This window comes from Spermophilus citellus (assembly GCF_964194105.1).
Source record: "Spermophilus citellus genome assembly, chromosome: 17".
NCBI lineage: Eukaryota > Metazoa > Chordata > Mammalia > Rodentia > Sciuridae > Spermophilus > Spermophilus citellus.
Window position 1 is genome coordinate 59,728,152 of NC_138199.1, and position 12,880 is coordinate 59,741,031.

Here is a 12,880-nt window from a genome sequence, read left to right on the forward strand (position 1 = left end):
ATATATTTGAAGAAAGAATCAACCATATATGCAAATATGCTTGTGGGTTGGGAAGGAAGTCAGAGAACCTGACAAGGTTTCTAGCCTCTTTCAAGAAAATTTAAAAACAGATTCTACCATAAGGAACTTAACTTTATCTAGCCTTGGATAAAAAAAGTAGGCAAAGCATTACTATAATAGAAGTTTAGCAGCACTATAATAGAAGTTTAGAGAAGGTGACCTAAAAGAGAAAAGAGGTAGAGCCTAGCTAACGAGGCTGATGGAAGTGAGGCTTCAAGATTTACATGATTACTTGAAATTTCCTAAAATATTCAAATATATCATTAAACTGTACAGTTCATATTTATGTCCTTTTTTGGATGCAAGTAGTTACATTCCATTAAATTATTTGGGAAAAAGTTTACTCATGTTTAACAGCCATGAAAAGAAAGATTACAATCAGCTAAGAAAACTCTTCCACTCTACCCTGTCAAGCCAACCCAAACATGGAATTCCATAGCATTCTGTGTTTCAACTGGGTCAATGAGAAATGGGTATGGCCATCAGTTTGAGCGCCAAAAGCCTTAGGGTTAATGTACTCTTGAAAGAGATAGCAACTGATAAAGGACAAAATTAAAGGCCAAGAGCTCACTCTATTCTTCACTCCAGCCCTTTGAGCCAGAAACAGGATCATGTGGCCTGCCCAGCCCTACAGAACTCTCACAAGGTAAGCTTCCGCTTTATACAAGGACCAATGGAATTGGTAAGGTCACAACTGCAGACACAGTCTTTAAAACAAACAAAACAGTAACTGCAGATAAGTTTCTTAAGAACATCCTTGGGCTACCTGAAGAAGACACAGCTGTAACTTGGTTAAGATGGGAACCTTAACTCTTTATAAAATTTAAAGGCTGGGGCTGGGGCTTGGAGGTAGAGCACTTGCCTAGCACATGAGAGGCACTGGGTTCAAACCTTAGCACCGCATAAAAATGAAATAAAGCTATTTGCCCACCTGCAACGAAAATAAATAAATAAAAATTTGAAGACAAAGGATAAGCTCCTGCTAACCAGCATTTTTCTACCTGGTGTTTTCAATGCTTTCCCACCTCTTATCCTCAATAACATTTCCGTCCTTAGCAACTGCTGTGGAATTTCTCAGATCAGTCAGAAGAAGAGATGAAAAATAATAAAGCATTTTAATGCATTAGATGTGGATGCAGAAGAATATTGGAAAGATGAACTTATTCAATACATACACACATTATTTTCCTTTCTCTGTCATGGAAGATTTTTTTTTTTTTTTTTTTTTTGAACCAGGGATTTAACCTGGGAGCATTTAAACACTGAACCACATCCTCAGTCCTTTTATTTTGAGACAGGGTCTCGCTAAGTTGCTGAGGCTGGTCTGAAACTTGTGATCCTCCTCTCTTAGCCTCCTGAGCCACTAGGATTACAGTTGTGTGCCACCATGGCCAGCTGGGTATTATCTTTTGATATTAACTTCTGATAGCAAAGAACATGATATATGGAAATTAGAATCACCTAGCAGTGGTTCACAAATACTTCCCCAAATATCTTCATTTTAAGAAAAATACAGTAAAGCCTTAAAAAATAAAAGCCCCACCATCTCTCCAATCTTCTATCCAAAAGACAAAGTTATAACTGAACATCTGATTATCAAACCTAGAATTGTCTCATGAACAACATAGGCAAATGACGTAAACCTAGGAGCAGAATGGGAACACCATCCACTCTACTAATGCACAGAGAAAAAAATCCCTTGGATTTCAATAACCCGAAAAGTAACAAAGCACTTAAAAGTGACCACCAACTTGAGCAAAACTTTGGAGGCCAGATACTCAAACCTTGGTTTTGGATTCACTTGGATGATACACTTTGGACCATGCAGAAACTACTTAACCTCTAAACCTTCATTTGTTTATCTTTAAAACTGTGGATAACAGTAAAATGCCTATAGCATAGTTTTTGGCACACAGTACAGGTGCTCAAAGGTTTCTATTAGTAAAATAATAGAATAGTCTAGGTAAAATCCAAATGCATGGTAATATATCACTGAGGAAATTCCACTGCTTATTTATTAGGCTGGATTGAAGTATTCCCTCACAATTTATGTCTGATAAGAACAATGTGACATTATTTGGAAGCAGGGTCTTTGTGGATGTAATCAAGTTATGATGAGCCCTTTACAGTGGCCCTAAACACACTGCAACTGGTGCATTTTTAAAAATAAATTTTATGTATATTTTTTGTTGTAGATGAATGCAGTATATTTATTTTTTTTTTTTAATGTGGTGCTGAGGATTGAACTCAGTGCCTCACGTATGCGAGAGGAGCGCTTTACCACTGAGCTACAGCCTCAGTCCCCAATTAGTGCATTTTTAACAAGGAAATTTGGACACAGATGTTCAAAGAAACAATGCTCACGTGGAGGCAAAGGCAACAAACAACTAGAGTGACACAGCCTCCTCCAAAGCACATCAAGGATTGCCAGCCACCACCAGAACTTTGGAAGAAGCAAGATTCTTCCTCAGAACCTTCAGAAGGAGCATGACCCTGAAAACATCCTGGCTTTAGACTTCTGACCCCAAGAACTAAGAGAGAATAAATTTCTGTTTCTCTACAGTGTGCAGCAAAAACATAAAAGTTTTTATGTCTTTGACTGAAGTAAAGATGTTTATCATGGCATGCCTTATAATTTAAAAAAAACATAATTTAAATAATCAACAAGAAAAGTTAGAAGAACATAGTTAATAACAACAAAATTTTCCAAAAAGTGACAGTAAATATTCAGGATACACTGTAACAAAATTCTTTAAACAAAATAGTTATGTGACGCTGAGAAAAATGATGGAAGAAAATATATATATAAAAATGTTTTTGGCTGGGGTTGTGGCTCAGTGGTAGCATGCTTGCCTAGCATGTATGGACCACTGGGTTCGATTCTCAGCACCACATATAAACAAATTAATGAATAAAGGTCCATCAATAACTAATAAAAATTTTTAAAAAATATTTTGTACCAAGTTGAGTTTATTAGGGAATGATCCCCCATACTTCTATGTAATTTCCAAGTTTATCCTATTAATTGAATTGATACACAGTATTTCATCAATTTTAACTAAACCACACTTTTCCACATCTCAACATCTTTTAAATCAAGATGCATTTCACAACTGCTTTGCCCTGGTTTAATTGAAATAATCTGAGTGGTACATAAAAAAAAATGGTGCATCTTACATTCTATGAAATATGATAAACTCATTGATTAATCAGAATACTGGGGGGTTGATTCCAGGATCTCACAGGTTAGTCAAGTGCTCTTTCACTGAGCTATATCCCCAGCTCTTTTTATTTTGAGACAGGGTCTCACTTAGTTGCTCAGGCTGGCTTCAAATTTGCAAACCGCTGGTCTTAGCCTCTTGAGTAGCAGGGATTACAGGTCTGCATCAATGGGCCTAGCACTATGGTAGTTTTATAATGAAAAACTAATATAACAAAACATATACACATATATAAAAGCACATATCTATGTATGAATGTATATAAAACAGATGAAGCAACAAATATGACTGTTGTACTAACCAAGAGACTCTAGTTTTCATATATAGAAACTCCCACCTAACTACTGGTTAAAATAACTTAGAAACAGACACTGAAGAGGCGTCCCTGACAATTTCCTTTGTGAAGATGAAGTAAGAAAAGCAAAATAATCACCACCTCTAAAATCTCTAGAATATTTCTTAGTTTTCTTTTAGCTAATTTGTTTTTTGGCTGGGGGTGGGAGATGGGGGAGTACCAGGGATTGAACTCAGAGGCACTTTCCATTGGGCTACATATATCCCAGTCCTTTTCTACTTCGAGACAGGGTCTTTTTAAGTTGCTTAGGTCCTCACCAAGTGCTGAGGCTGGCCTCAAACATCCAATCCTCCTGCCTTAGCCTCCCAAGACACTGGTATTACACGTATACACCACCACATCCACGGATCTTCTAGCTAATTTGTTACAGTTAGTCATGATTTAATCTGTTCTCTACCCTAAGGGAACAAATTATTAAAAAGTGAATCCTTTGGACTATGTCAATTATAATATGCTCAGATGGATTATTGGAGATTTATACATAAATCCAATGTAAGGGGAAAACCTAGAACTATCCAGTGAACTTTTTTTTTTTAAAGAGGGGAAATGTCTAGTGGAATTTTTAACATAAATGTTTAAAAGAGTAGATAGAGGAAGCTACAGAACATTTACATCAAACTTTCATCACTTTGTTTATCTTGTCATTTGATCACCCTTTAACTTTAGACCTATTAATTAATCTAACACATACTGTTTACAGTAAGCAGTTTTCTTAAGGCCGTGACAAGCATTAAGGACAAAAAGATACTTAACACATTTTTAGGAGTAGACTTTATCTAGACCCATCTGTCAGTCATGAAGCTCATAAAATATTAAGAACAAAAGACACTGTGCAAGAATGTAAAGCTCCATGAAAGTAGAATTTTTGTTCACTACTATGACCATTCCACAGAGAAAAGTGGTGCTACACAGTAAGCACTCAATATTTGTTGAATGGATTTTTTTTTTCCTGTGCAAATTTCTTTTCAACTCAAATTCAAACTGGAGCAAAAAGCTTTCTCCTATGTTGATTTTTCACGACGAAAAACTATGTAATGTCAGTATAAAAAATAAAAGCTGTAAGGTAGCTTATTAGTCCTTCACAGACAGGGGAATAAAGCAAAATAAAACTCCTCATCATCAATGTATTTACCTCAACAATTGTTTAGGCAAACCCTATTTTTTCTCAAGCAAGCAAGAGAGGCTTAGTAATAAAACAGGAAACAGCTAATCAAAAGAGCAAGATAGTAAAAATCCTCACTAGACATGAACACATAATGAATCTGACAGCTAATGGTTTACATTAATTATATAGTCTTTTATTTGGGGTGGGTTTTATGTTAACTCAGACACCCATGCTGTTCTTCTCTAAACACACGTCAATTAAACATTATATTCTAGCCTTGTTTACTACAGTATACTATCCAACATCAGCTCATAATATCAGATCATTACACCTTTTATCTTGACATAGTGAAGAATTACTGAAAGGGTAAGAGAGGATGAAAAAAAAAGGGAAAATGGTAGTTTTTAATTGGGCTGAAAACACCAGATACTGATCCCTTACCTTATTAGCACGAATCTGTTTGTAAATATCGGTTTGCTGACGAATTCGATATTCCAAGTCAGAAACATGAGCTTGAAGCCAGTTCCAGCGGCTCACAATAGCTGCTCGGTCTGCAGCCCATCTCCATTCTGACCTGCGTCTCCTAAAAGGAAATAAACTGAGTGAAATCCAAGAGTAGATAGTATCTATACCAAATCAGATGAAGGCACTTATACAGACTAACTTATTATCAAGAAAAAGCAAAGATGGACACACACACAGAACCTACAGGAAGGACACTTGTGGAATAAAACACTTCATATAGATTAAGTACCCTGATCCTGTGCACCCCCCCTAAAAAAATCCTCTGAAATTGCCTTAATTTTTCTACTTTAAAATAAGACATATATGAAAAATAATTTCTGTTAAAAATTCCAGTCACAGAAAAATATTTTCTGTAAAAGCTCTACTCATAACTAAACTCACCAACAAATCTAATACTAGAGGAAAAAAATCTTTACAGATAAATAAGTCTGAGAGATATAAAGATCTACACAAATGGCAAGATAAATGTTTTAATAAGGCAATTTTCATATAAATCTGTAAATTCAAAGACATCCCAATAAAATTCTCTGCAGGGTTCTTCATAGAAGTTGAGAAACATCTAAAAGTTCACACAGAAAAAAGAACCATTAGCAAAGATATTCTGAAAAGTAAAGCATGATATAAATTTAAATTATCAGGTATCAAAACTCAGTATAAAATTACGGTAACTAAGGCAATATAAGATGGACAAAAGACCAATGGAACAGAATACAGAGCCTCACAACTTAAAACTGGATATATAAAGCTATGGCATTCAAATCAAGTGAGATTCTAATGAATTAGATTGATCTATTCAAAATGCCTAGTTCTTTATATAGGGAAAGTAAAAGTTTCTTTTTTCATGATATAATTCCATAATTTAAAATTTTCAAATTGCTATATTTGTACATACACACTTAAAACACAAAGTGTATCTTTGGGACTTAGAAAAGGAAAGACTTTCTTAAATAAGAAACAAAACATGACCTAATTTTCAAAAAGATCTAATTAACAAAGTTAAAAGGCAAGGTACTGGTTGATAGAGGATATCTGTAAACAGACATAACTAAAGATTAAATAATCAAAACATATAACAGAACTCCAGAAATATGCTGGAATTAAAAAAGAGACGATCTTAATTCACAGGAGAAAAACTCAAATGATCAATAAATACAACATATGCCCAATCTTATTAGAATTTGGTTAAAATATTAAATAAAATATTGAGATGCTGATTTAAATCTAGACTGGAAAAACTCAAAGTCTGATAAAATCAGGGGATGATAAGATATGTAAAACAGCAATTTGTACACTGCTCCTAAGTGGTATGACTACTTTTGAAGAATAATTTGGAAATATGTGGCTAGGTGGACAATCTACATACCTAACCATTATGAAATTGTGCTTCTGAGAATTTAACTTTTACATCTGCATATGGAAATAGGTTCATTGCAGAATTTGTAATAAATCCAAAATTAATTACAACCTAACTGTTAAAGCACTTAAACTAATTTATTCCTCTAAAAATTTCTCCTATAATAATAAACACAAATCTATAGCTCTACATATCAACAAGACTAAATCTCAGAACACAATATTAAATGGAGAAGTCACATAAAAACAAAAAAACAGTATGAGTACTATTACAGGGAACAGAGTGTAGCTCAGTAGTAGAGTGCTGAAGACCTGGAGTCAACATGGTGTAGGAGGTAGGAATAAATACTAGTACAGGTACATACAAATAGTAAAGGAATTTAATGAAATATTATTTGGAAACTTAATTTGCTACATGTATCAACATGACCATCAACCAACAGTGGTGCAATGGAAAAACTACATGAAAAACTAAAAAATAATGATTGTTACTAATATAGTTAGGTTTAAAAAAACGGTATAAAACATGTATAGAATGTATATACAACAAATTCAGGATCAGTGTAGGGTCTTTATTATCTCTGGGAAGGGGAATAGAAAAATTGCGGAGTTTAGCTCTACTTAAAATGTAACATTTGACTTCTCAGAAAAATTATGACAGAAATGTGGCAATTTAACATTCTTTAACTAAGAGGGGTATATTGCTCCTGCTTTATTCTGTATTCAGTTTGTAACCAAAATATTTCACAATCTACTACAAAATTATTTTTCCAGAAATAAACAGTCACAATGCCCTTGGTTCTACTACCAATTAGAATACACACACTTACTACGAAAAATTATAATGCATGAATTTTTATATAATCCCATTGATAAATGTCAATAATAAATATGGTTGCAGTAAGGTTAGAAATGAGTGCTTAATCATCATAATAAAAATAGTAATTGTACTAACTTTTATATGATCCTAACAAGTCATTCAGATCAACCATTGTGATAATGTATTATACAATTGTGTATGTTCTTCTAGAAACAAGGCATTTTATAGTTTCCTAATTCTGATGGAATAACTTTAAAATAAAACAATACATTGTAGTAAGTAGTGAAGGGCTTCAATGTAGGCTGTGTAGGTCTACTTCTGACCTGAATTCAAAATAATCAGGCCTCAAGTGATTAGAAATAACCTAGGGACCTCCCCTTTCTAAAAGACATAGCCAGTTGCCCTTCATATCCTATTCCCAATTAAAACTAGATTTAAAAGGCTTACCATCAACCTATCCTGCAAAATTTCTACCTTTTATAGGTTCCATTCATTTCGAATGGTACCATCTATCACTGCTGGTCTACTTATTGATATTCATTGGTCAATCAGATTATGCTCCCTAAATGAACTCGCCTTGAATAAACTCACATTTCTTGTTACTCCTATGTTCAAAAAATTACACAGTTCTTTCCCCTTCCAAAATTTGGATTTCAAGGAAATAATATACCAACTTTTCAATTCTGTGACTATTTCATAATCTCGAGCTTATATTATCCTTTAATTTAATTAAGAATGAAACTACAGATTGTCCTAAAAATAGGATACTTGGACAATTGTATTGTGTGCATGTACAAATATGTACAAGCACTCAAAAGAGTCTTTTCTACTACATTCTTTGGAGTATGAAAACACAGGTCACAATAATTGTCAATAACCAACCACAAATAGCAACACACCAGAGTTTATCAGGCAGGAGTGCAATAGTATAGTACACATTACTATTCAGTATACACTGTATCAATGTCTTGCTCAATTTAAAAACCAAAGGCAAGGAAAGACACCTTGTTGGCAAACTTAGGCTACTTCTGCGTTTGTACCTGAGGTGGACAAAAAAATCCCGAATGTAGTTCATAAGCTTTCTCCTGACAGTGTTCCAGGATCCCAAGTATTCCAGATTAGCAGGAAAGATGAAATCTTATTGTTATCTCTGAATGAGACATCTTAATTTTTTTTCTTTCTTTCTTGTTTGCTTGGGGCAGGAGGCACACACGTGGAAAGCTAGGTTCAGGCCAGGCATAATGGCACATGCCTGTAATCCCTCCTGCTGAGACAGGAGGATCTCTAGTTCAAAGCCAGCCTCAACAATTTAGGGAAGCCCTAAGCAACTCAGTGAAACCCTGTCTCTAAATAAACTACAAAAAGAGGGGTAGGGGGGTGGTAGGGATGTGGCTCAGTGGTTAGATGCCACTGGGTTCAATTCCCTGTATAAAAAACAAAACAAAAACCGGTTCAATTTTCAACACTGCAAAAACAAAACAAAAAACTGTTCTGAAAATATGGAAGGAAGGAAAGGAAGGGAGACATACTGGGAAGTGATACTGGCCAAACTATATTGTGTACATGTACAAATATGTAACAACAAATTCCACCATTCTGTATTACTATAACGTACCAATAAAAAATGTGTGCGGGGTGGGGGGGAAATACACCAGGAAAAGTAAATTTTTAAAAACATTTTAGTTCACAATAACTTTTGTACATACCTTTTTTCTTTGGTAGAAAGGTCAGAAGTAATAGGCCTGGGGTTCTATGCCTAGCATCACCAACACCAAAACAAGCCCCCCCCCCCAGCCCACCAAAAAGACAATAGGCCTACTATTTCACATGTATGTTAAATAACAATACAAACTCAGCCTTCTGATAATACTTTTTGGAAACTGGCCAATGAAATAATCACAAAAAGCAGCAATAAAGGAATATTATTCGCAATCATCAGCTTATTAACAGGTTTCATTCTACAAATACATATGTGCTGGTATACAATTGATTTGCAATAGAAAACTATCAGTTTTTCTATAATGTTGTTCAAACTCAGATTAATTGTAATAAAAAATGGAAAACCCTACCCAAGAATCCATAAACTATCTTATGTTTAAAACACGAGTAATATGAGCAGAGAGCTGAGCTATCAGCAAACATGAGAGGTATGTAGTTATTAACAAGTCTGGGGTGAGATGTGATGTTACCATACCCCAGTGGCAGAGTAGAATACCACAGAATATTAAAATCACAAAGAGTAGTATTAAAATCACAAGAGTAAGAGTTCCCTGCTGTACATTTTTTTCCTTGACAAAACAAACCACACAATTTTGTGTTTATTGAAAATGAAGGTAGACCTCCCCCAATATCGAAAATGTAAATTTAATACTCTAATAATTTATGGCTCAAGAACAGCAGACACTGATTTCACATTAGGCATATTCTCAGTATATGGACTTATAAAAAAAACTCCATAGCCTCAGATTATAGAATGATATTATAAATATAACAACGACTTAATTTCCAATACAGCCATAATCAATAATGAAGACATGAATTCCAACACTGGTAAGGTTTTCAACTGTTTCCCTTCGATGGTTCCATGCTAACAATTGGTGAAATTGCTTTAACTTTGTCTCTGAGGAGTATTTTATTGCTGTGTGCTTTTTTTCAGTTTCCAGCAAAACTTTTGTCCACATGTATCATGGTTAACACCTGGGTGGAAATTTTTTTTAACTCTTATTTTGATTTTACATAGTTTTTATTGGTAAATTTGCTTTGTCTACATGTGCTGTGTAAAAAATTTATTTAAAATTCACACTATGAATTGCTTTTCAGTTATCTAAATGCAGTAAATTTGTATAACATTTGCTTTTGTGATACTAAATAGTAAATTTTAATGTTGTCAGCTATGTGCCAATATTGGTTTGTAAGTACTTGTCAAATATATTGATTCCCTTAGATGTGTGAACTTACTCTTTTAATAGATCTTTTTACAGAAGTAGATTACCTACCTATCTAGAACTGAGGATATTCTGCTGAATCTAAAAATATATAGAATATGTACTGTATTTACTTAAGCAAAAAATCATTTCCTCTTTATAAAACATTCTAAAGCCATACAGTGGAAAGTATTCCCCTACCTAAATATAAGGCTCAGTTTACATCTTAGTTAATGTGGAAAAAATTATTTTTTAAAATGTTTTTAGTTCTTTAAAATCATCTTGAATGTTACTGTTAATGGAAATGTTTCATTAGAAGACAGCAACAGATCAACACCAGAAACTTTATGTAAGGGGATTTAACCTATCTTAAATGTGGGGTCCAGGCTCCTTCTATTTTAGTGAAAATTATTCATTGAATCTTCAAAGAGGTCAATGATATAATCTTTCCTACTGCACCAAAACAGGAAATGATCTGAACACTTTAACTCAGATGATCATCATTGATTTTGCCAAAATAAAAGTGCTAAGTAATGTAGTAATTTCTGCTGAGAATGAAAAATAAAAATTTGTAATAATATACCTCTTTCTCAGAACTTATCAGTGGACTATGAATTCATGATTGTTGTATTGACTTTCTGTAATTTATAAACCCTATATTAAATGCCCACAGCACTGCCACAGTGGTGGATACACTTTTATTCTGAGATGAACTACACTTTTATCCACAGTGGTGGATATACTTTTATTCTGAGATGAACTACAGCAAAAGCTATTGATTTATCTAAAGAGCTAGACATGGCAAACACCTTGACCTAGTGTTGGTTCTAATTAAGTCAGGCAGTTCCATTTCAAGACAGAAATTTGTACAGAAGTCCAACAGAATAGTGCCAGACAATTTTAATGGTTTCATTAAAGCAAAAACAAATATGCCAGAAAGACCTGAATGGTGGTCATTTCATTTTTTATTGTTTTCCCATCTACCTCCAACTCTTTTCCTTTTAATTTAACGAAGGTTTTATTAAAGTCCTCAAACTCAAAGTACAATGACTGGTCTGAGTAAATCACTGTCAAATGCTCATCTGGTGAGCTATTTCACAAGAATTACATGCACAAGAAAGCCTGAGACACCTAAATTCTGAAATCTCCAGTTTGTTTAGATCATTTATAAAATAAAAAGAAGAGATACAGCAAAACTGAGTCTGTACCAGAATATCCAATACCTACAACTGCCCAATTCCTGATATCCAAAGTAAGGGTCACCAAGAGACATTAATCCTGAAATTACAGACTCAAGTGGGGAAGGGGGTGACCCTTAAGTATTCACTATAAAGCACAAAAGCAGTATGAAAGAAACAGGACAGAGCAGAAAGAGAGTTTCTCAACAAATTCTTTTATTTACTTTTTATGATCATGGACATGTAAACTGACCTTTGGAAATAACAATATCTGCCTCACAGGGTTATGATATTCATAAAGTTGTACAATTCTAACTGTAATGTACACAGTATTAGATAAACAATTTATTTCATAAAAATAACCTTGAATTTCAATTCCATATATTCCATACCATAAATGGTACAAAAAAGGAAGTGGGGGGATAATAAGATGAAAAGAAATATCCAGGGCTAGGGCTCTAGCTCAATGGTAGAGTGCTTGCTTAGCATGTGTGAGGCACTGGGTTCGATTCTCAGCACTGGATGTAAATAAGCAAAAATAAAAGTCCATGAACAACTAAAAATCCAAAAGACAAATTAAAGAAGTACAGGTGTTTTCACTTAGCCTGTAATCCCAGCGAGTCTGAGGCACAGATCTAAGGCCAGCCAGGGCAGTTTAGGGAAACTGTCTCAAAATAAAAATGGTCTGGGAGTATAAGTATAGCTCAGTGGTAGAGAACTCTCAGGGTTCAATCCCCAGTATGGTAGGGTGTTATGTAATAATTCTCAACATCAGCACAACATCAGTAACATTACCCTCCCCACCTCGTACAATGAGTTGAAGAAATAAAATATAGGAGAGGGAAAAAGAACCAAATTGTCCAGCATTAAACAGCCCTTATGTAAAATAAATCCCACGAAAACAAACTTAGACAAACATTCTCTTAGCACATTCCCATCAGTCACTCTAATTAGGTTACATCAGCTTTCTGCAAGTTTGTGGCAACAGGAAACAAATGTACCAGAGCTGTTTCTAAACTGCTGACTCATCCTGACAGTCTCTAGGGACTGAACTTAAACTTAACCCCTTTGTCTTATTATTTAAACCAGACTATTTCTGCTAATGAAAAAATAAGATTTGTATATTCAGTGGAAAAAACTCAATCCCATATGGGACTCTTCTTCCCTTGCCCTCCTCCCATTTACACAAATATTTACACAACTATAATTTACCAGTGATAACTCTAGGTGCCAGATATAGTAATAAACAAGAATTGTGTGGCTCATTAGGTTTAGATTTTAGTGGGGATGACATAAATTAATAAACAATCATATAAAATGTAAGAGAGAATAACTATAA

The 12,880-nt window shown here is 34.3% G+C and overlaps 1 protein-coding gene across 5 annotated transcripts in view; it reads right to left on the reverse strand.

The window, feature by feature from the left end:
• KANSL1 (KAT8 regulatory NSL complex subunit 1) overlaps positions 1-12,880 on the reverse strand; it is a 199,195-nt gene that overhangs the window by 56,247 nt on the left and 130,068 nt on the right. For all 5 annotated transcript variants that reach the window (XM_081273007.1, XM_081273008.1, XM_081273010.1 and 2 more), the window contains exon 3: positions 5,183-5,324. In XM_081273007.1, coding sequence (XP_081129133.1) covers positions 5,183-5,324 — 142 coding nt within the window. The remainder of the gene's footprint in view (positions 1-5,182; positions 5,325-12,880) is intronic.